The sequence below is a fragment of the Tetranychus urticae genome, chromosome 1, assembly GCF_039701765.1.
Source record: "Tetranychus urticae isolate SD_2017Ah chromosome 1, NJAU_TeUrti_SD_1.0, whole genome shotgun sequence".
Taxonomy (NCBI): Eukaryota; Metazoa; Arthropoda; class Arachnida; order Trombidiformes; family Tetranychidae; genus Tetranychus; species Tetranychus urticae.
The window spans coordinates 28,477,120-28,499,259 of record NC_142958.1 but is presented as its reverse complement, the minus strand read 5'-3'; the positions used below and the strand labels follow the sequence as shown (position 1 = coordinate 28,499,259).

The 22,140-nt window shown below is 31.4% G+C and overlaps 1 protein-coding gene and 1 long non-coding RNA gene across 2 annotated transcripts; one reads left to right on the top strand and one right to left on the bottom strand.

The window, feature by feature from the left end:
* Positions 1-4,224: 4,224 nt before the first annotated feature.
* On the bottom strand, positions 4,225-12,760 carry LOC149094904 (uncharacterized). Its single transcript, XR_016197794.1, has 10 exons — positions 12,453-12,760; positions 12,204-12,354; positions 11,441-11,775; positions 10,101-11,093; positions 9,741-9,827; positions 8,770-8,914; positions 6,669-6,784; positions 6,017-6,555; positions 4,959-5,886; positions 4,225-4,739 (listed from the first exon to the last, which is right to left on the bottom strand). It is a non-coding gene; the product is annotated as an uncharacterized LOC149094904 (long non-coding RNA).
* Positions 12,761-12,871: 111 nt separating this feature from the next.
* LOC107369782 (toll-like receptor 6) lies at positions 12,872-16,714 on the top strand. The gene has a single exon (XM_015937759.3). The coding sequence runs from the start codon at positions 13,008-13,010 to the stop codon at positions 15,885-15,887; it is 2,880 nt and encodes a 959-aa protein (XP_015793245.1). The 5' UTR covers positions 12,872-13,007; the 3' UTR covers positions 15,888-16,714.
* Positions 16,715-22,140: the final 5,426 nt, after the last annotated feature.

Below are 22,140 nucleotides of genomic sequence, written 5' to 3'. Positions count from 1 at the left end.
CAACTCTAACAATCTCAAATTAACTTGCAACTTTGGCCTGCTTATTGTTTGGCCCTTTGGCCCTGTCCTAATGATATTATTACCATTCTCACAATTGTCACCATTAACTCAACTCACACACACACACACTGATCATTACCAAACAATAAAGTTAATCATTTTATTCAAATGATTTCTTTTTTGTTTCCTATTAACAAACAATTTCCTTTTCTAATAATTTAACCTTTTATTTTTTCTGTCCATTCCTTTCATTTCGCTATCTAAAATGTTATCATTTATTGGAAAAAAAAGAAGTGTCATTAACTCTCAATTGAATTTCATTGTATTAATGAATGTTCAACCTCCAACCTTACGTCTAATTGTTATTTAACTTCTAATATTTCCAATCATGTTCCATCCATTTTAATGTTACCCTTAATAATTTATCATGGAAAACAATCTGACGGGAAGAGAAAAGGAAAAAGATAAATCTTTATTAACCGGTCAATGGAAAGGTTCAATCAATTCAACAATAATGAATGATAAAAAGTGGTTCATCATGAATATCTAATGTGAAATATGTTAACTCGATAATCACAAAATCTGCAAACATCAACATTTGAATATTAAAACATGGATTTCCGAATGATTAACACTCTTCATGCAAACAATTAGCATCAACATTGTTTCCTTAACATTAACAATAAATGAAATACAAAAATGAATAAAAATTGAAAGTTATTCAATAATTGATTGGTAAAAGTCTGGTAAAGATCAACCAAGAAAACCAGTTGAACCAGTTGAATGGTTTGAACCAGAAAAGACACATTTCAGGGTAAACAGGTTCAACTATGATAATTGTAGATGAATTGATAGGAAGAAAACAGAATAAGATCTAATTATCTTCTGATTGAACATTATTATTATCATTATCAGTTGATCTTGACCAGTGAGAAGAAGAGGAAAAAAAAGGTAAGTCCAGTTGAATAATGAATCTTGATGATTGAATGCAATGATAAACTTTCACTTTTTTTTACTTTCCATGAAAACAAATGAAGAAGAGAGAAAAAGAAAAAGTTTTTTCATCTCTATCTTCATCTTTATCCTTCTAAACCTAGACAATGGTTTCAATCATTTCCATGATTATTCTGATTTTGATATACTCTTGATATCTATTTTGTAAAAAGAGAAACATAATAATATGAAAAGGCAAAATGTTTTTGTTCAACAGTTTTCTTTCCCTTCCAAGTAAAAGTGAATTGTTAATGATAATACATCAACAATACGATTAACAATAAACAATTTAAAGATTGAATGATTACAATTAACTTTCTATGATCGAAGTTGGAGCAAAAAAATTAAATTAATAGATCACCAACAATAAGCAACGATTTAACAATAAGAAGGGAAAAATATCTGTATTAAGGTAAAAGAATAGAAATGATGAAAATTGTAAACATTTTCCCATTTCGTATAATCATCATGATGGACAATACAAAGTTGAACATTTCACCTTTACCTTATTGACAGATAACTCTGATTGTTGTTCATTTTGTTGATTAGTTAATAAAAGAAAACATTATCATTGCTCTAATTGTCTTGAAATGGTACAAACCTGGTAATAATCTGTACGCGTTGATTACCTCTAAAACCTATTGTTATCAAATCTTTTCAATTTAACATTTTCTTTGTAAAGCAAAATATTAACACAAAAATCCAATCAGAAATTGGTAATCAACAATTGAATCAATTTAAAACGTTGCCTTGTACTAAAGATTGGGAAAATTGTAGTTTATGAAAATGGAAAGATTGAAAAGTCCGATTTTTACCTTTTCAGTTGCACTTTCATTTCACTTCTTTTTTTTCACCAAACATGCTAATTAAATGTCAATCTAAATTGTTGATGCTTCTTAATTGTCTTCTAGTTATAATGAGATGAGGTAAGATGAGGATGACATGTAAACAGAGTAGAAAAGAATCAGAGAAAATCTTTTTTTTTCATTCTTCTTCTTCTTCCAAAAGTCTAAATATTGACAGTAATTAGCATGGCAAGGGAATGATGAAAATGATGGTTAAATGATGGATATGGAGAGGCAATATTGGTGATAAAGTAAAGAATATTTCGATGAAATAATTTTCACTCATCATCACCCTCATTATCATGATAATAATCATAACTAATGTCATCTTAAATGATTCCTCAAACTTGGATTCAATCATTTTACTCAATCTTCATCCCACTCTTTCCTATCCACAAGTCTCTGATTTTATTCTTGTTTCACCCTCAACACCTATTGAACCTCTTCTTCTTCTTCTTCTTCCTGATCATCATCCTAATCATTCTTATTCTCATCACCCAAAGCCTCCTCCTTCATCAACATACTCAGGAAAAAAAACAGAGAAGAGAAGAGAAAAATATACATCAAAATATTTTCTTCTTTTACCTGTCGATGGTTTTCAAGTAAAAAAAGCTCTACTTGACGAAGTTTTGTTTGAAAACTTTTCAACCATCAATCATCTTCTTTTTTTAAACTCAGATTCATCTTCCTCTCTTCATTTTCAACTTGGCCCCTTCAAAATTTCCTCCAATCTTGCGTAGGTATTTTCACAACTAATAATGTAATAACTCACAAAGTTTTACAAAGTTCATCTTTTGCTGTTCAACAATTATTATTGAAGTGATAATATTATTGGAACAAAAAAATCTGTGAAAAACACTAGAAACTGTTTGCACATTTCAAGCTTAGCAAACATTGAAACTTGTTTCATTGTAAACGCACATTTTCCTCTTCTCCTGTTTTCCAGTTTATATTTGAATAATTTGTTCATTTATTGGTCAATTAAGATGAACTTTAAAGATCATTTTGTAAACATTATAATCTATTAACTTTAACGACTGAAGGTAAAAGCTTTCCTTCGCAAAGGTAAACAATGAAAAATGAGCAACAAAAAATAAAGCAATTGTCAAGTTATGGTCAATGTTGAAAACCATTTTCAAATGTTTCCTCTTTTGATCTTCAATCACAAATTATAATTAAAGATTCATAAACTGCAAATTTCATGAGTTGACTGTGGCTTCAAATTTGAAAATGAAATTATTTTTGAACCAAACCAATTTTAAGGTTGATCTCAAAATGGTATTTGCTTTAACTCAAAACCTGATGGATTGATTAAGAGTCACCAATGTCTTTACATTGATTGGAAACTTGAAAAATATTTGAAATATAAACTGGAAATTTGTGAGTTTTGGCAATTTATCAATTTGTCCAAATTAGACTCTACAGTTAGACCAAAGGCTTTAACCTTTTGCCTTTTAAATCAATGTTTGGTATTGAAAAAAATAAGCCAACTGAACATTTAGAGTTGAAACTTGAAATGTTTAACATTTTTCCAGAAAAACTGAAAGATGCAGCAAATTGGTTTGGTCAGTCACTTGATCAACCATTAAGGTAACCAAAGCGAGAGAAATTTCAATGAAATTTTCTTGTTCCATGTGAATAGATTGGAGAATGATTAATCAATTGTTTCAAAGGGAACCTTCAATCTATTGAAATGCATTCATGTTAAGCTATTGAATTAAAAATTGAATCTTTTTTCACCTTCCTTCTCCATGTTTAACGCCATAAATACATGTTGAATAACATTAATAACAGATGACAGTTTTAATTAAGGGTAAACGATAACCTTTTGTTTGACAAGCTTTAAATTATATTAATCAGTACAAGTTGTCAACTTGATTAACCAAGCAAAAGTTGACAGAAAAGGTTTGCTTTTGTTGTAATAAGTATAAAAAAAGTGAGTTATCAAGAGACTGACAAGCTTCTTAATAAGAGACTTGACAGGTAAAGTCTATCTTTTAAATTGTACACTATTAAGATGAAAATTGTTTCCAATTAAAAGCATATTTTGATAATTTTCGCAATTACTTTAATCATTATAATGTTGACTTTGTATTTTGATTGGACTTGTAATGTTAATAAAAAATAATTAACAATTCAAGGAATAGTCTTTAATCATTTTTCCTATTTTTTAGACCTTTTATTACATGCTTATAAGCACAATTAACTTTCATTTTGCTATTAATAAAGTGTTGAGATGAAGAGTCATTTAGACTAAATTAGATTGCTTCAATGTAAATAGTCAATTGAACTTGATAATGAGATTGGTTATAATGATGGTCAACAGTGGACAGTTTAAATCATTTTGTTTAACCGTTTAAGACTAATGTGATGTTTGGTGCCACAATTAGCCCATTATTTACGTTATCGTTTATTTATAACCATTTGGACGATATAGTTTGGTAATGATTTACATTAAATTGAGAAATTTTTCCCTTCACTTGGGCAATGATTTTATATTTTTGTTGTGCTGGATGTTGAATTGAACTGGTTGGGTTGAATGATTTGACAAACAATGGGTTGAAGATATGGTTAGGAGAGGGAATAATTAGTGTTGATTATTTGGTGTAAAATGAGATCATTTAAGTCTAGGTTTGAGATTTGGTCGAATGTTAAATGACACTTGATGGTTGTTAACTGTTGAATTGTTGTTCGTTAAATTATTGCCAAAAATCATGTTATATGTTTGGGAAATGATAAACATCAGGTAAACAATGGGAAATGATCAATCTTTAGTAATCTCAGTTGTTGTGGTTTGTTACTTGACATTCAGGACAAAATCAACTCCTACATTGTTTCTGTTTTTCGGTTATTTTTCAATGTGTGAATGAGTTTTGGCTTTCAGTTGGTGAATAAATTAACCTAGAAAAGTGGAAGAAACAGAAAAAAAAGTTGATTGTTATTAACGTTTGAATCTGTTGATTTCATCTCATCTGATGGAAATGAAAATTAGTCCAAAATGAGAGTCAAGGTTTATGTGTGATGGAAGGTGATTTATTAAGGTGCGGAGGAAGAAGGTGAGTATGAAGAGAGACAGGAGGAGGAGGAGGAGGAAGAAGAAGAAGGAGATTGGAGAGAAACCATGATGACGATGATAAGTAAAACGATTGAAAGGTTGAAGAATGAACTGGTGAACCAGATTGACCGGATTCCATTGTTGTTAATAATAGCACAGAAGCACAGAGAGACTGAAGAGGAACAAACAAGATAAAAACTCGAGAAACAATTGAACTTGAGAATTGTTTTTTGGATGATTATGATTCCTTTTCTTCTTCGCTTCTTCTTCATATTCGTGTTACTTGTTGCTTGCTTGAGTGAAAAACAACATGATTGAGCTACAAATTGTTACGATGATTTTGCAGTTGATGGTGATGATGATGAGTCTGTTATGGTTTATAGTGATGAAGAGTGAAAGAGAGGAAAGATAAAGATTGAGAGAAAATTTAGTGAAAAGTGAAAATCTTTCTTTTTGTCAGTCGTTGTCTTGGATCCATCTTGTGTTTTCATTGAAAATTTAACTTGAATAAGATGAGATGAAAATTGTTGAAGGAGGAGTTGGTAAAGAGTAGACCATTTTATTGGATTAACAATTTCAACGCTTCAAATGATTATATAATAATGAACAAAATCATTCTGAAATCTTGGCGAATAAATTGTTAACCCGTGATTCCGGTAAATTTGAATTCAGATTGAATTGGAAAGCTTATCATATCAAGAGTTTAACAGCTTTGATGGTTAAGTGATTCAGCTGGTAATGCAAACGAATAGAAAGTGTTTTGTAAAATGTTCATCATTCAATATTCCCCAACAATTTGTATCTTCAACTTGGTAGGTTCAGCTAGGCTTCAAGATAATTAGTCAGATTATGATGATCATGGTGATTATTGTGACGACAAGGTGAATGTTATTAAATTTCCTTTATTCCGATTGCTTTGATTCTTGTATTGTTGAATAAAATAACCATGAATGTTTAGAGTTATGAACCACACCTTTAAATCAATTGGAACACCTAAATAAATGAGAAAATGAAACAAAATGAATAGATGATTTGTTCATTTGAAAGAACAGTACAGGTGATAATTTAACTCAACAAATTGATTTCATCAAATTGTGTGAATCAAGGGCAATAAACTACGCACCTTGGTGTGTATTAAACCAAAATTGAGTTGAGTAAATTAGAATGTATAATATTAGGTTGAATCCAACAAAATAGCTTTCTTCAATTATCAGCTTTGGTGTCATCTTTCAAACAGAATCAAATGTTTTCCAAGCAAATCACTGAATGTAGACCAATTAATTGAAGTAAATTTGTATTGATCCTGGTAAAGAAAGGGAAGAGAAGAAAAAAAGTAAAACTGAATCAATGGCCATTGTAAAGTATAATCAAATTTGTTGGTAACTTGAAGCGAAAATAGGTTCAAAAAAACTCCTTAACTTAATAAAGTTTCCTTTCAACTTTTCCATCTAAATCCTGAAATCTTGTGAATTTACAGAAGATGCAAGAACAATGATAATTCTATTAACTTTTTTCCTTTAATTTCATCTCTATTGCACTCGCTAAATGATAATTTAAAGGTAAAAAAAGTGCTACTTTTTTGTCAACAATTGTAGGTGAAGCTGTAACAAAGAGCAGGTGAGTGATGATGGCGATGATGAACGGTTGATGTGAAGGCATCGACTACAAAAGACGGTAAAACATACAGTAGATGAAGTCGAAGATGAAAGTTTATCAAATGTAGAGATAAATTGAATTTCAATTGGATGCTTGAGAAAACCTTAATAAGCAGTTACCATTGACATCTTCATTATATTACAAGCCATTTCACTAGGATTGGATGCTCTCTACTCCTTCATTGAAAACCATAGATCCATGAATGACCTTTTTTTGCGTCCGTTTTTTCATCAACCTTAACAAATAAACGAAAAAAATAACATTATTAAGACTGTTCAAATTGAAATCGTGATAATGGTTATTAGGTGTGTTCAAGTTGATTTTGTTTTGTTTGTTTATTTGCTTTTTTGATTATTTGATTAAACAGTTTACTGATTTGAAATGATATCAGAAAATGATAATAATGTAATTGTGCATCAAGAATTAGTAATGAGCAGTCAATTGGATAAAATGTATAACAAACTAATGGAAATACATGATATCATGGTTAGTAAAGGAGCAATGAAGAGGGTAAAATGGGGAAAAAGGTGGAAGTTAAGGTTAAAATTAATGAAGGATTCAGATTAATTAACGGTGAAAGAGATGAGAAGGGGAAAGAAAGTAAAATTGACTTTGAATTAACAAGAATTAGCAAAGCAAAGGATTAATAAATGTTAAAAGGCAATTTAACTTGAATACTTAGGAGGAAGAAAGTGAAAATTCAGAAGAAATAGATTAGATTGATTGTTTTCAGATATCATTTGTACAGTTGAAAGTTTGTTGTTTTTACCATTAAAAACAAAGGGAAACATTTGACTTTCAAAAAACAACTGAATAAAGGGAAAAACAAACAACAAACAAAACAATTTATAAGAGAGCGAAATTTGAAAGAGGAATTAAAGGGAAAGTAAAATGTGTAAAAAACAAATTAACTTTGAAAAATGATGGCAAGATAATTTAGAGCTGAAAAGATTATGAGTAACAATGAGTTAGAGCAATGAGGATGAATATATTGGGAACAAGAGATAGAGAAGATAGTTGGAGTTTCAGTTTTCGTTGTTAGTTGGGTATAAGAATTATTACAGCAAGGGAATGGTAAGAATTTAAAGTGAGCTTTACTCTTCAGTCAACATGGTTAGTTGAGGATTGAAAGGGAAGAGAAAAGGAAAGGTTCAGGGTAAAATGAAACGCAAAACGAAAAGATTGGTAATAAGATGAATAGTTTAGATAGATGAATGGTTCTGATAGAGAAGTTGAAAGAAAGGGAGAAAAGTAAATAACATAGAAATGGCCTAATTGACAAGCATCTAATTAAAGGAGGACCTGCAAATGAATAGGGAAAATCTCCTCTTGGAATATTTTTATGAAATGAACTTTTTTCAATGTAATTTTTTATGCTGATTACGAATATGTGTTTCGTTTTTTGTAAAAACAACGCGTTCGGAAGAAAAGTTCATATTATGATTCGAAGGTTGCATTTTTTAGCACGTTAAAAGAGGTCGCTAAGCCAGTCGATTCTATTCGTGATCTATGTTATCAAGGGTACTGAATAATATAGTGAAGGTTTGGTCACTGAAAAAATCGCCAAACAGGGTCAAAATTGTAAAAAATCAGATTAAAATATCGATTTATTAGTAACCTTTTAAACATAATGAAGATGGCATCTAAACCAGCTGAATATTGATATAATCAATGTAATCAAGTATGCTGAATAATATAGTGAAGGTTTGGTTTCTGAAAAAATAGCCAAACAGGGTGTTGCATTGACATTTAGTAAAATTCAACGAAATCCAGTTTTATGCAATTTTCAATATGTTTGGCTATTTTTTCAAAGCTGAAACCACCACTAGATTATTTAGCATACGTAATTACACTGATTTTGCCAAAATTTAGCTGGTTTAGACGGCTTCTTCATTATTTTCAAAAGACGCTTATTGATCCTTGTTCAAATTCAGTTTTTTACAATTTTAACCCTGTTTGGCTATTTTTTCAGAAACCAAACCTTCACTATATTATTCAGCATACTTGATTACATTGATTATGTCAATATTTAGCTGGTTTAGACGCCATCTTCATTATGTTTCAAGGTCACTAATACTATGTGATATTTAAATTTTTTGGCCAATATCTCAAAAACTATGCATGCTATAAAAGATATTTGAAATCAGCATTAAATTTTGTGTCTGAAAAGTAACATTTTAGCAAAAATCGAGAACAGGCGATTTTGCAGGTCCTCCTTACTTTTCAATGTAATGTTGAATTCCTTGAATAGCTTAGACTCAATCCTCTTCGATTCTCCTTTTTTTGTCGCTATTTTTTTGCCTGGTAATCTGGATACGAATTTTGTATTCACCATCGATTTAAATTTTATCCTTTTTTCAGTTTGCTGCAAGAAATGAGAAATAAAAGAAAGAATTAATGAATCTTGACTGATACAATGTTGCTCATGATTGGTGTATCATTTTGTGAAATTTAAGCATCTAGTTACTAGTTAATCCTTGTTTATCAACTTTACAATGATTATAATAATGCGACCTTATTTTGACAATTAATCTTGAAATCTTTTTTCAAAGGTAAAGCTATTCTGTAGCTCATGTGTTTGCATGCGCGATCATGTTGATAATTGTCAAGTGACTTATTAGGTTGATGCGTTGTAAAATAAGGTTAACAATTGTGATTATAATCATGATCATGATGTTGAGAATGTTTTTTTCTTCTTCTTGTTCACAAATTCAAGAGAAGTGCTCATTAAATTTGATCTCAACTGGTTTAGGATTACATTTGAAACAATTCAACATTGTTACATGTTAATGACAATTTTGATCATTTTGATTGCTAAAGTTGAGTTGAAATAAATAATAACCAATAGTTAATGGAAACTGTATAAGTCGTTAAAAGTCAATTAAATAAAGCGCTGTTTGAGCTGGAAAAATCATGAATATCATCTGACCATTTCCAGTTATGTTCATTGTAAGTTATTTTCAACTCTTGGTGTTTTCAACTTTTGACTAAAGAAACACTCAGAGGGTCAATTAGTCAAAAGTTCAGTTGGACAATCAATAGCAACTACCTAAGGATCGGTATTGGTATGCACTAGAGCTTAAGAAAAAGTAATTATAATCAGTTCAAATTGTGTGTGTTGAAGATAATTACAACAAAAAAATCAAACAATCCAATAAAGATGAGAAAAGGGCTTTTCAAATGATGCTTACGATTGAATGCAAAAAAAGGGAGTTAAACGTTTTTATCATGGCATTTTGATTGAAATAAGTAGTTATCCCGAACTTATGATAGGAAATCTAAAATGAAAGAGAAAATAAATTAAATATAAATAAAATATAATAATAATAATAATCATGGAAGAAAAGAAGTTAATGCAAAAAGCAAACAGGGCAGATTGGAAAATAATATATCTGAGATTGGAATCATATTTATATAAGTTAATAAAGGTTAAAATAAGTGTAAATAATTTATATTAAAGGCTGGTAAAATAGTATTTTTCATCCATAGAATGAAATAAGTAGAAGAAAAAGAGGAAAAGAAGGAGGTTGGAAGGAAAATAACTCAATCACCGTAGTAAGAAGATGATAATGTTGATGAAGATGATGAAGAAGATGATGATGGTGGTGATGGTAATGTAGAAAATAAAAGCGAAAGTTTTTATTGAGATGTTTTCCAACGAAATTGGTTTTACGCACCAGTAACGACAAAGTTGCTCGGGTCTCTGTGAAATTACAGGTAACACCCTCACTGAAAATCTATTTTTTCAATTACATGTTTGTGAGTGTTTGTAGGTTGTGTCTTTGAGTCTTTCAGAGTCAAGATTGTTGTTTAAAAATTGAAGCAAACAAATAACATCAGCAACAGCAAATAATACAACCAAGACAACAGCATTGAGAGAGAGAGAGAGAGAGGAAGATAAAAGTGTAAAGAAAAAGTAAGGTAAAATGAAATAAAATAAATTAAAGGAAACCAAAATTGAGTCTTCTCCTTTTGATTGGTTAGAGTTGAAAGATTCTTTCTTTAACTTTTCTCTTCTTCCATCATCTCTCTTCTTCTTCTTGGTAACATCATCATCTCTTGATGCTCAACCGGTAACAATACAATTGAAAATTGAGTCTCACTGTCCAAACATAAAATGATAATAATAATATGTAGCCTCTGTTTGCTTGGTCAAACTTTTTCCTCTTATATCAACAATGTGTGTTTGCGTTGAGTTGTTCCCTCTCTAATTGTTATTAAATTATCAGGTTGAAAATTTTTGAGACCTTCCTTTGGACCGGCCACTATTTACTCCTCCAGTCTGCCATTTTATCAATTTTCCACCTCCACTGTCCAGCCTTTGCTTGCTATTTGATTTAATGTTTTACTTCTCTCTTTTTTTCTCTCTCTCTCTCTCCTCGCTGATAGTTTACTCTTGTAATAGTTGATGTTGTTATTACTGAAATAGCCTCACACATCGATTCAACCATGGAGAGAAACTTTTTTGCTTCCTTTGCTGCTTCCATTGCTGTTTCCATTGAAAAATACCTTTTTTTATGGTGAAGCTGATGATGATGATGAACCTAAAAGATAAATTGAATAAGAGAGCGAGAAAAAAAAGAGATGAGTCAAAGAAAAAGCAAATTAAGATGGAAATGGAGACAAAAAAGGTAAAAGGAGAAATGATAGAGAAACATTGTGAATTAAAGGGGGAGTTGGAAGATGATGAAAGGAAGGATAAAGAGATGGCGAAATTACTATTACAAGGATAAATGGAATGGAGACAGAGAAAAAGATTATTCTCTTCATTTATTCCAAGATTTTTAGATGGTTAACCTGCATTTACCTTGGTCTATTCTGCCATTAAAATTGACCATTAAATTGATATTAAATTGTTTGCCGATTCTCAGTCAAATCCACTATACTGTACCTTATTTTTTATCCTTGCTTCCATTTAAATTACTATTGTCGTTATTTTTTGCTTTTTGCTATTTCTTTCGCCACTCTCCTTTGCTGTCTTATTGTTTGCCTTTTACCTTGATTGAAACAGCTTTCAATTTAAATAACAACCATTAACAGGGTTTACTTGACACAGGTAACCTCACAAGTAGAGTTACCGATTGTATCATTTTACATGATGTTACATTCCATGTTATCGACACGATTTTGTTATTAGTGGACAAGTCAATATTATCATTGATGATGTTTGTTGTTGATGATGAATGTAAAATGACGATTATACATCAAAGTCAAATATTTAATTTTCTGCAAAAAGAAAAAGAAAAGGTTGGGTTAAAAATTTTGTCTCTTGTCTTGACTCTAAATCAATGGTTAATGGCTTAATAAAATGAGTTGTAAGAGTTTTATGATACATTGCCTGATAATTTTCGACATAATAAAATATCTGACAATTAGCCAACAATCAAAACATATCAATATTTGATGATTATAATAGCATGAAAAAATGAGCAACAAAATGAGAATAAAATGTTGAACTAATGTTTGATGTTGCACGATTTTTATCAGTAATTGAAACTTGATTATGATCAGTGTAAGTCAGAATAGAGTCTCTTAATGGTATTATAATCATCATGAGCTATAAAAATAGTCACCATAAAACATGTCAATGAAAATAAACAAGATTCATGTTGGTTAATTGAATGATTGAGGAAAGGGGGATGACGAATAAATACCTTTTTTTATGAACAGCAACTATTGAATCACCATGATTATCATCATCATCATTATGGTGTTATCAAACTTGTCATCATTAAAAAGCTCAGAGAGAGAGAAAAAAGCCTCTATTCTTCAATACAAAAATATATGAAAAGCAGGCGAGAGAAGCTGCAAAGAGAAGCGAAAATGTCAAACCATCAAAGAAACAATTAAACAGTTAAACCATAGACAGCAGAAATTAAAAGGGCAAGCTGAATAGTACTCACATTGTTCCAGATTGATGCATCATGATGTCGAAGAATATCATGAAGGTTAAATAGAGATTAACTCTGAAGAAATCGAGTTGAGTTTGAGTTACATAATGGAGCTTCAATTGATCTTTTGTCATCGTTTGGAATCAATTGGTTAGCAAAATGTTCATCTATTAGATTAAAAGATGAATTATCTCAATAACCAAGAGTTAAATGTAACATAATTAGAGTGAGATGACGATTAAAATAAGCGTAGTCAACGAGTAATTTATCAAAACAATTAAAACAAAGTTGCCAATAACCGTTAAAATTAAACAGAAAAAAAAGCCAAACGCTAGAATGCAAACAGTTTCTCATAGATGGAGTTGTAGAGTCAACATCTTGCAAAGATGTTAGTAGCTTGTGAGTCGGCGCTTGGAAAAGAGAGAGAGAAAAGTTTGCTTCTTTTAACTTAGGTATTTCTTGTTTAAAGATCAGTTAGTTTTCAGGCAAAGAAGGTTTTGCCTTACCAACAAAAAAATGGACGCCATGACTAAACTTGTGCAAGTTGGAAGAAACTTTTGATATAAAATGCAATCAACAAACTATTTAATATTGTTGTTGTTACTTTTTTGGACCAACCTTGGATTAGTTGTTGTTAATTGTTACTCATCTGATTTAATCCAGGATACTCGGTCATTGGAGAGTATTGATTTATCCAACAATGGAATGTCTACCATTCCTGATGAGCTTTTTTGCCAACTTTCCAACTTAGCTACCATCAATCTTTCCAATAACCAATTCTCTGATGTAGTGTCCATTGGATTTTCAGCTAAACGTAAAAACAACGGTCAAACCTCTAGTTGGTCCCATTGTACTATCAACACAACAGTCCAATTGGATTTATCTTACAATCGTCTCAAAGTTTTAACTGATCGAGGTTTTTCAACTTTAACACACTTGAAAGTTCTTCGACTCAACAATAATCGTATTTCACGAGCAGAAGAATCTTCCCTTAACGGACTCAGTGAATTAGCCTTACTTGATCTGTCCAACAACGAGCTTGTCGCCCTTCCACCAGGTTTTTTTACACCCATTAAGGCTTCTCTTCGTGAATTGTATCTTCAAAACAACAGTATTTCGGTATTACCACCATTTCAATTTAATGGACTTCAATGGATCCATGTACTTAATATGAGCCACAATGAAATAGCCAACAATTGGATTAATACTGATACATTTGCTGAGCTAAGATCTTTAGTGACTCTTGATTTAAGTTATAATCAGTTAAATAAGATTGATTCATCAACCTTTAGGTCCCAAACTCGCCTTGAAGAGTTGTATCTCCATCACAATAAGATTGAAAGTATTGCTGACCATGCATTTTCATCTTTAAGCAACCTTCAAACCCTAGTCCTTAGTTATAACCATCTTAACAAATTGGACTCAGTAGAATGTTTTTCTGGTCTCAACAAGTTACCCAGTTTACATCTTGACCATAATCGAATAGAACAAATTCACAGTGAAATATTTCGTAATTTAACTAACTTAATGGACCTTAATTTATCTCACAATTGGCTTAAGAAAAGTGTTCCAGGAGCCATGTCTTGGACTCATTCCTTGAGAAATTTAGATTTATCTTACAATTTTATCAGTGACATTGGCAACGCATCATATCAAGGGAATGCTCAACTGTACAGTCTCGATTTGGAAGGTAATCAGATAAATAACCTTTCTCGGGGTGTATTCACCGATTTACCTTTTCTTCGGATCATCAATTTGGCCAAAAATCAAATTGAAACCATTGAGGAGGCAACCTTTGATGATGTTCCCGCTCTACATGTTCTTCGTCTTGACTCAAATAGTTTATCCAACATAAATAACCTTTTCAACAATTTAAGGGATCTACTGATGCTCAACATATCAGCAAACAAGATTGTCTGGTTTGATTATGCTCATATTCCCTATGGTCTTCAATGGTTAGATATTCATGACAATCTTATCGACAGTTTGGCCAACCACTTTGAAGTTCAATCATCTCTCCGTTTGACAACTCTTGATGCATCTCACAACAGGATAACTCACCTTTCCAAAGCATCTCTGCCAAATAGTATTGAAGTGGTCTTACTTAATAACAATTTAATCAACCGTATCGAACTATCTACCTTTTTAGGTAAACAAAATTTGACTCGTGTTGATTTGACCAACAATCGTCTCACCATCCTGCACATGAATGCTTTGCGTTTGAGTAAAGTTGCACTTCGACGTCCTTTACCCGAATTTAACATTTCCAAGAATCCATTCCAATGTGATTGTAACATGGAATGGCTACAGAAAATGGTAACAACAAATGAATCTCGGCAATATCCTAAAATTGTGGATGTTAATCAGATAATGTGTGACTTTGTTTTCAAAAAGAAAGTTTCGCCAATGCCATTAATTCAAGCCGATATGTCAAACTTCTTGTGTCCCTACAAAAGCCATTGTTTTACTCTATGCCATTGTTGTGATTTTGATGCTTGTGACTGTGAAATGATGTGTCCAGAAAATTGTGTTTGTTACTATGATCAAGGCTGGAATACCAATATTGTTGATTGTAGTGCCAATGGTCATACAGTTGTACCTCCAAGAATACCAATGGATGCAACGGAGCTTCACCTTGACGGTAATAACATTGATATGCTCTCCAGCCACACCTTCATTGGCCGTAAATACATGAAAATTCTTCATCTCAACAATAGTAACATCCTTACCATCAATAACCGCACCTTCAATGGCCTCATAGCCCTTGAGGTTTTAAATTTATCTCACAATCGGCTGAGAACCCTCCATGGATATGAATTTGAGCGCCTTGTTAATTTAACCGAGTTATACCTTGATCATAATCGAATCTCATCTATTGCCAACAATACCTTCGCTGCCTTGACTTTACTCCAAATCCTCCATCTTGATCACAATTATATCGTTGAATTTGAGATATGGAATTTCAACATGAATTCACATCTATTAACAATAAAACTAGCCGCAAACCCGTGGTCCTGTGAGTGTCACTACATTGAACCCGCTCTAGATTGGGTTCACTCAAAGATCCATCTAATATCTGATGCTCGTTATTTGGAATGTTATTACAATGAAACTTCAGGCATTCCATTACTGCCTAAATTTAATATCTCATCGTGTACCAATCTCTCAGCGCGAAAGATGTTAGCTCAACGTTTCCAAGTTGAAAACTTTGTACCTATATTTGTTATCAGTGGAGCACTTTTGGTGATAATTGTTGTCATTTTCATTGTGATTCTAATCATCAACTTCTTCTTTAAAGGTGAAAGCTCGAGAGCTCACGCAAGTCCTCAAACGATACACAAACATCTAAATCCACTTGCACACACACATTCACTGATCCACACCACCAGAGGAAGTGTATTCAATGATGATTTAAGGAATAAGAGAAACGAATGGAGAAAATGTTGAGATTTTTCTAAGTCAAGTTCACATTATAAATAATTTTTTCCCCTGCTTTGTATATAAAATGTACATAAATGTATACAGCTTTCCTTTTCTTTCCCCGTAAATTGAGTTTTGGTTACATGAAAAACCCCAATGAACTTTTGCCCGTAAACAGTTGGTTAACATTTTTGTCTAACACTTGTTAAAATGATTTTTGTATAACTATTGTGAGACTATTTTTTCAACTTTGAGGTAAAACAGTGAGTCCGTTTTTTTGTACCCTTCATAAAGACAAAGTTCAACAACTACAATAATGTACAATAATAGGTTGATAGTTAACAATGTTGATTGAAAAACATTTGATCATCTGTTTACATGTAAAGGTTTACCAAAAGTTTCATGCCTTTCCAAACTCAAATTTACACGTTGAGGTGATTTTCAATTTCTTGTGACTCCAACATCAACCAAAAGCAGATCTGATACTGATGTCTTTTAAGCGTCTCAAACCAGAATTGAGATAATTGGATATTTCAAAGCGAAAAGAAAATGTTTCTCTCAAAGAGCTTTCTTTTGGTCACCATCTTCATCACCATCATCATTACGATCATCAGTAACATTTAGCATCTCAACACACACAAAAAGGAATTATCTGGTTCAAAAATCTTTTTAAGAAAAAAGTCTAATCTTTTCAATGTATCCACAAAAGGTATTTCAAGATGTGCTCACACGATATTGAAAAGTGCCTCTAAATTAATTTCTCTCTGGCTGTATATAAAAAAATGTATATAACTTTATATATATATATAAAATATATGAAACCTGTTCAATTTTTATCTACTTTAAAAATCAAATCTTTTTGCCATCTTATTTCATATATTACTTTATTTTTGTGTTGCCCTTTAAACAAATATTTATCACACAGTTTAATCACAATTCACACTTTTCTCAATCTTTTTTTGGAACCACTTTTTGGACCATTTTTGTCTTGGCGAAACCTTTTTGTCCTCATTCAACCAATTGATTCATCATTTCTTGCATCCTGATTAACTGACCTGATAATCATTTCTTAAATAACAAACCAAAGGCAAACTTGTCAAAGGTCTGACCACATAATAAAAGATGAAAGAGCAAAAGACCTTTAAAGTTGTCAACTTGGAAAGAGTACAATAGGAAAAGTGCAAAATTATCTTGATCATCTTTAAAGGTGAGAAAAGGAAAGCCAATGAAAAAAAGCAAAGATGGAAGACCAGAAAAAAAAGTAAAATGAATCTGAAAAGACTTATTGAACCATAGAAGTAGATTTTTGTTGAGGAATTGCCAAGGTTAACATTATCGTGATCATCGAAAAGGCGAAATGGAGAAAAGAAGTTCAACAAGAAAAATGGAGAAAAGAAAATGAAATATTCTAACCTTTACCTTACCTACCTTGACCTAGCCTCTTTCATTCCTCCCCATCAGTTGATAATCATTTTCACCTTACAAAAGGATCTCTCTCTCCTAGGTAACCCAAAACCCTCCTTCAAAGAGTATGCAAAAATATTTTGTCTCCTAATTTCCGGGTTAAAACGATAATAACAGATTCATTGGAGAGTAAATTGCTAGAAATGGAAAGGTAAAGAAGGTGACGAAAAAAAGAAAGGACAAAGTTGAACATAAACATATCAATGTTAGTCTTGGATGAGTGTAACCCAAGCAACTAATAATTTCTTAATCTTCTAACTTCTTTTTTCCATCTTCTGAATTTTCCCGATTCATTGGCTCCTAACAAAGTTTACCTTCATTTTTTTCTCACCTTTGTAAAGTACTTTACCTTATAAAGTTTTAACAATTTCTTTCCTCTTCTCTTACCTTTCCTCAGTCAATACAATATTAACAATTCCTCTTTGCATGTATAAAATGTATGATAAAATGTATCAACATTTCTTTTGTTCAACAAAAAGTAGGTTTACCAAAGTAGAAGAATGAAGGAAGAAAAAAAAAGGTTCCTTTTTTAATAGAAAAAGTTTCATTTTCTTTCTTATTACTTGTTCATCTTTTCCTCTTTTCACCATCTTCTAGACTCTATGTAAGATATAAGGTTAATTATATTGTAAACATGGTTTATTCCTGTTGGTTATACAGGGTGGTTATTCAAGTGAACACAACTTGGGATACATTTTTTTTCTTAACCTCCAAACATGGTGGAAACGCAACCCAAAAGATTTAAGGACATTTTGTACATTCTTGGCCCTTTAACCAGCTCTGCATTTTTTGGACCAATTATTGAATTAGCATTTCAATATTTTTGAAGGGAAATGAGAATCTTTTAAAGTCTTTAATTGGTCAAATCAAATTATCATTTCATTTCAAGTTCAACTTGCATTTTGACACTAAAAGCAAAAAGTGAGTGAAACTGGTAAACAAGGGAATCACTTGAAATGATTAACAGCTAATCATAACCAGTTAATTTGGTTTCCTCTCCTAAAGCCTATCACCGTTAACCACAATAAATCAATTACAAATTATCATTTACAATTAGCAATCGCCAGGTTTACCTTTTTCAAGAGCTTCTTTTTTTTGTTCACCAATAGCAACAATTAATCAAAGGCAAAATGAAAGCAGCCTTGAAACAACTAATCACCCTCACCTGGAATTTGCTCAACATTGATCAAAATTGATCAACATTGGTGTCTATTGAACAATTGACAGAAGTCACCCTTCATTCCTGGTTAATATCCAAAGTAAACTTGGTAGAGTGATCGAGAGGTGAAACACAAAGAGAGAAGAGAATTGGAAAAATTGTTTTTAATAACTTTAACCTTTAGGTTGATAGAGAAACCTTCTAGCCTTAAAGGTATGCACAGAGTGCATGATGTGTGTGTTGCCATCCTCACTTGAATGTTTGTTTTTAGGGTTAGTGTGATGAACTGGCACGAAACCTTGAAAAACCCGTTTTCTACCAACTACAGTTGAAAAAAGTAACCAAGTAACCAGCACTTTGCCTTCTCAACATCACCAAACAGCTTTTGTTGGCCAGAAAAGAAAAGCTTTTATCATCTTTCTCTCTTCTCTCATCTTTCCTCTCTTCCTAACCCGAATGCCTATTTAGTTAATTTAAAAAACTACAAGTTTAACTAGTCGATACTAATTTCATAATCAAAACCCATTTTTGTTATTAACTTGACACAGCAAAGTGAGAAAAAAATGGTTGAACCAGAAAAGTACAAACCAAAAAAAGGTTTACTTTTTTATGGTAATTTTTGATTCTTTTTTTGATGAATCAAATGTCCATTTTTAGGTTCATCATTTGTTGATATTTTGTCACAATTATTGGACCTGAAAGTGAAAGAAATAATTGAACTAAATGGTTTAATAAAAAGGATGAGTTAAATTGAGTGAGGCGAGCAAAAGTGAAGCGAAAATTTACCTTTTTGCTTCTCAATCTTTTCGGGTTAACCTTCCATTGAATGATTTCTTGCCTGAAAAGTTAATAAGTTAAACTGATCGTTTCATTTATAATTAATCTCGTCATTAGTGTTAAACCATCACAATTTGCAAGTCAATTGCACAGTTGCCTGTCCAATAGTCGAATCTAATTTTGATTGTTGATCAACAGCAATAATAATAAATCAATGTATTAAAAGTGGAAAGCAAAAGGTTGAACATTAACAGACGAAAAATTAATCGCGATAAAAAACTCACACTTAAAGAATGGAAGGGAAAACGAGGAAAAATTCAAAGGTAACAACAATAAATGTTAATGATAATAAAGCGATCGTGATTTGGATAATAACAAGATCAGTTTACTAGATAAGATGGCGAAGATGGTAAAGAGAGGCAAAAACAAAGAGAAGATGTTTTATCATCTTCATCTTGAAGCGAAATGTAAAGCCGTTGAGAAACACGTAAAGAGCATAAATTGAATGTTTCATACATTTTTCAATGATACACTTTTTGCTTTTCACAATTTAAAGCACTTTAATGATAATAGTTATCATCATAAAAAACCTGTCTAAATTGTTTAAGATAACAATAATAATGCAAGGAAAAGCAGAAAAAAATGTAAAAATAATAAAAAAAAACGAAAAACAATTTTTCCTTTTTTTTCTGTTGATAAAGTATTAGGAATGAGCTTTGAAAGAAGCAACATTGTTTTCAATTTTACTGATTTGCCGTTTAATGGTTCAACATTTAAAGATGAGAAACTCATTGTAATAACTCATGATAATCATGGATATAATCCACTCAAACTGGTTGACCATTAACCCTTTGAACAAGCAAAAATGGTTAAATAACTTGTCTTGTTCAACCAATAAACAATCTCAGTTCCTGGTTTTTGATGAACAACAGAAACAACAAAAAGATCAAAAAGTCTCATCACTAGCTTTTGCAAATAATAAAATCCAATTTTTCGATATTTTGAGATTTTCCAAGTTCCATGTCGAATCGGCTTGAAATAGACCTTACAGTAAATGCTGATAAATTATTGAACTTCTTTGGCATAATTCGTGTTTCGATTCGCTTTCATTTTCTCTCAACTCGAACTCATTTTTTAGAAACACAGAAAATCCTGAAACTTTGATAATTTATAAAAGATAAAGTTGGACAAAAGAAAGTTGAAAATTTTCGTAAAGAAAAATGTTCAAATTTGGAAAAGTGAAAAACTATCGGTCAACTTATCTTTTGTCTCACGTTTCTTAACAAGATTAGTTGACCAATCTTTATGGTCGATAACAATTGTCAATGCGATACTGGAGCTGAATTTTTCTCAGGACATGATTCGAGTTAACACTTGGGTGTGAAAGTTGAAAGATTATCTTTGTAAGTAAAAGACAAACAAAGGCTTTACTAATTTTTGAGCTTCATGAGTTGACTACATAAAGACGGCAATTAAATGGATCGGTCCTTTGATCAACTAAATGTTTACCTTTGACTAGTCAAGTGTCGTCTCGTCTTTTAACATTATCATTGTGACAAGAAAAGAAAAGAAAACTTGAAAAAATTGTCAAAAACTATTCCAATGTGCATTTGAACATTTTTCAAGAGCATTCAAAAGTGCGCAACATTAAGTTACTCGAACATTTGACTTTTGATTCATTTCTTGGCGTTTCAATTAACTCTAAATATTATGACAAAATGATTCAAAAGAACATGCTTTATCTACTTGATATAAAAAAAGGTAAACTTGAAGAAAATATTTTTTCTTTACATTCTTCAAGAACTTCTGAATAAACATCTTCAAGGTACAGTTGAAGTAACTCGGAGTTTTTCATTTTTCTCCTTCTTATAATAGATGTTCAAGTGTCATTGAAACAAAATAAACAGACTTGAAAGACGAATGAACATGAACAGCGAAAAAATTGATTATTTTTTGTACTTGTTATCATTATATTGTTGTAAAGTTGTGAAAAAGCAAAAATTGAATGAAAGAAAAATATTATTCCTCTTTTCTGGCAATATTATTGAAATGATAACATAAGGAGAGTTGAGAAGTGTTTAAGAATTGAAAATTGCATTTGTTATTAAACACACTTGTTTAACAAAAGGATCTTATTCCTTGAAAAATATTGAACAATCAGAGCAACGTTAAAGGTGTTAATAATGATGATAACTTATAAGGTTTACCAGCACAAGGTGAACTCGTTTTTGTCAAGATATATTTCAATGTGTTGATTCAATTTAAAAGGTAATAATTGTGCGATTTGAAAGACAGTTAACAATGGAATAACCTTTTCTTTTCATTTTTCCCTCTTCTCCAGTTCTTTCATTAATATTTCTTTAGTGTTGATAAATGCGCTATAATAACATTGACTATGGACAATGGTCAAGGTGAGAAGAGGCTGTTTAATGATGGAGGAGGAAGAAGATTAGTTGATGGAAGGTGGTAAATGGTCAGGGAACAAAGGAAAGAGTTAAAGGGTAAGAATGGGTTTAGTCAAAGAGGGTTCACAATGAAACAGAAAAGATTGTTTATCGTTATTTTCATTTTGTTTACATTGCCAGGTTGGTGTTGTTATCAACAAGTGACGTTGTTATTGTTGTCCAAGAGGGTTGAGATTATCTGTTTAAAAATGTGTCACTTTTTACCTTGCGGATTAACGTGTTGACGCGTATTCAGCACTGGCATGTCAATGAGTGGCTTCACTTAAAAGTCTTGCTTTGTCTAGATGCTCTGGTGCTTAAGGACGAGTTTAAAACCAGTTTCAATCAAATTTTCTAGCTTTTTGTCATCGGTTTTTGCTTTTTTCATTTTCTATTCTATGAGTGTCAACATTGAATGAAGACTGCTCATAGCTAG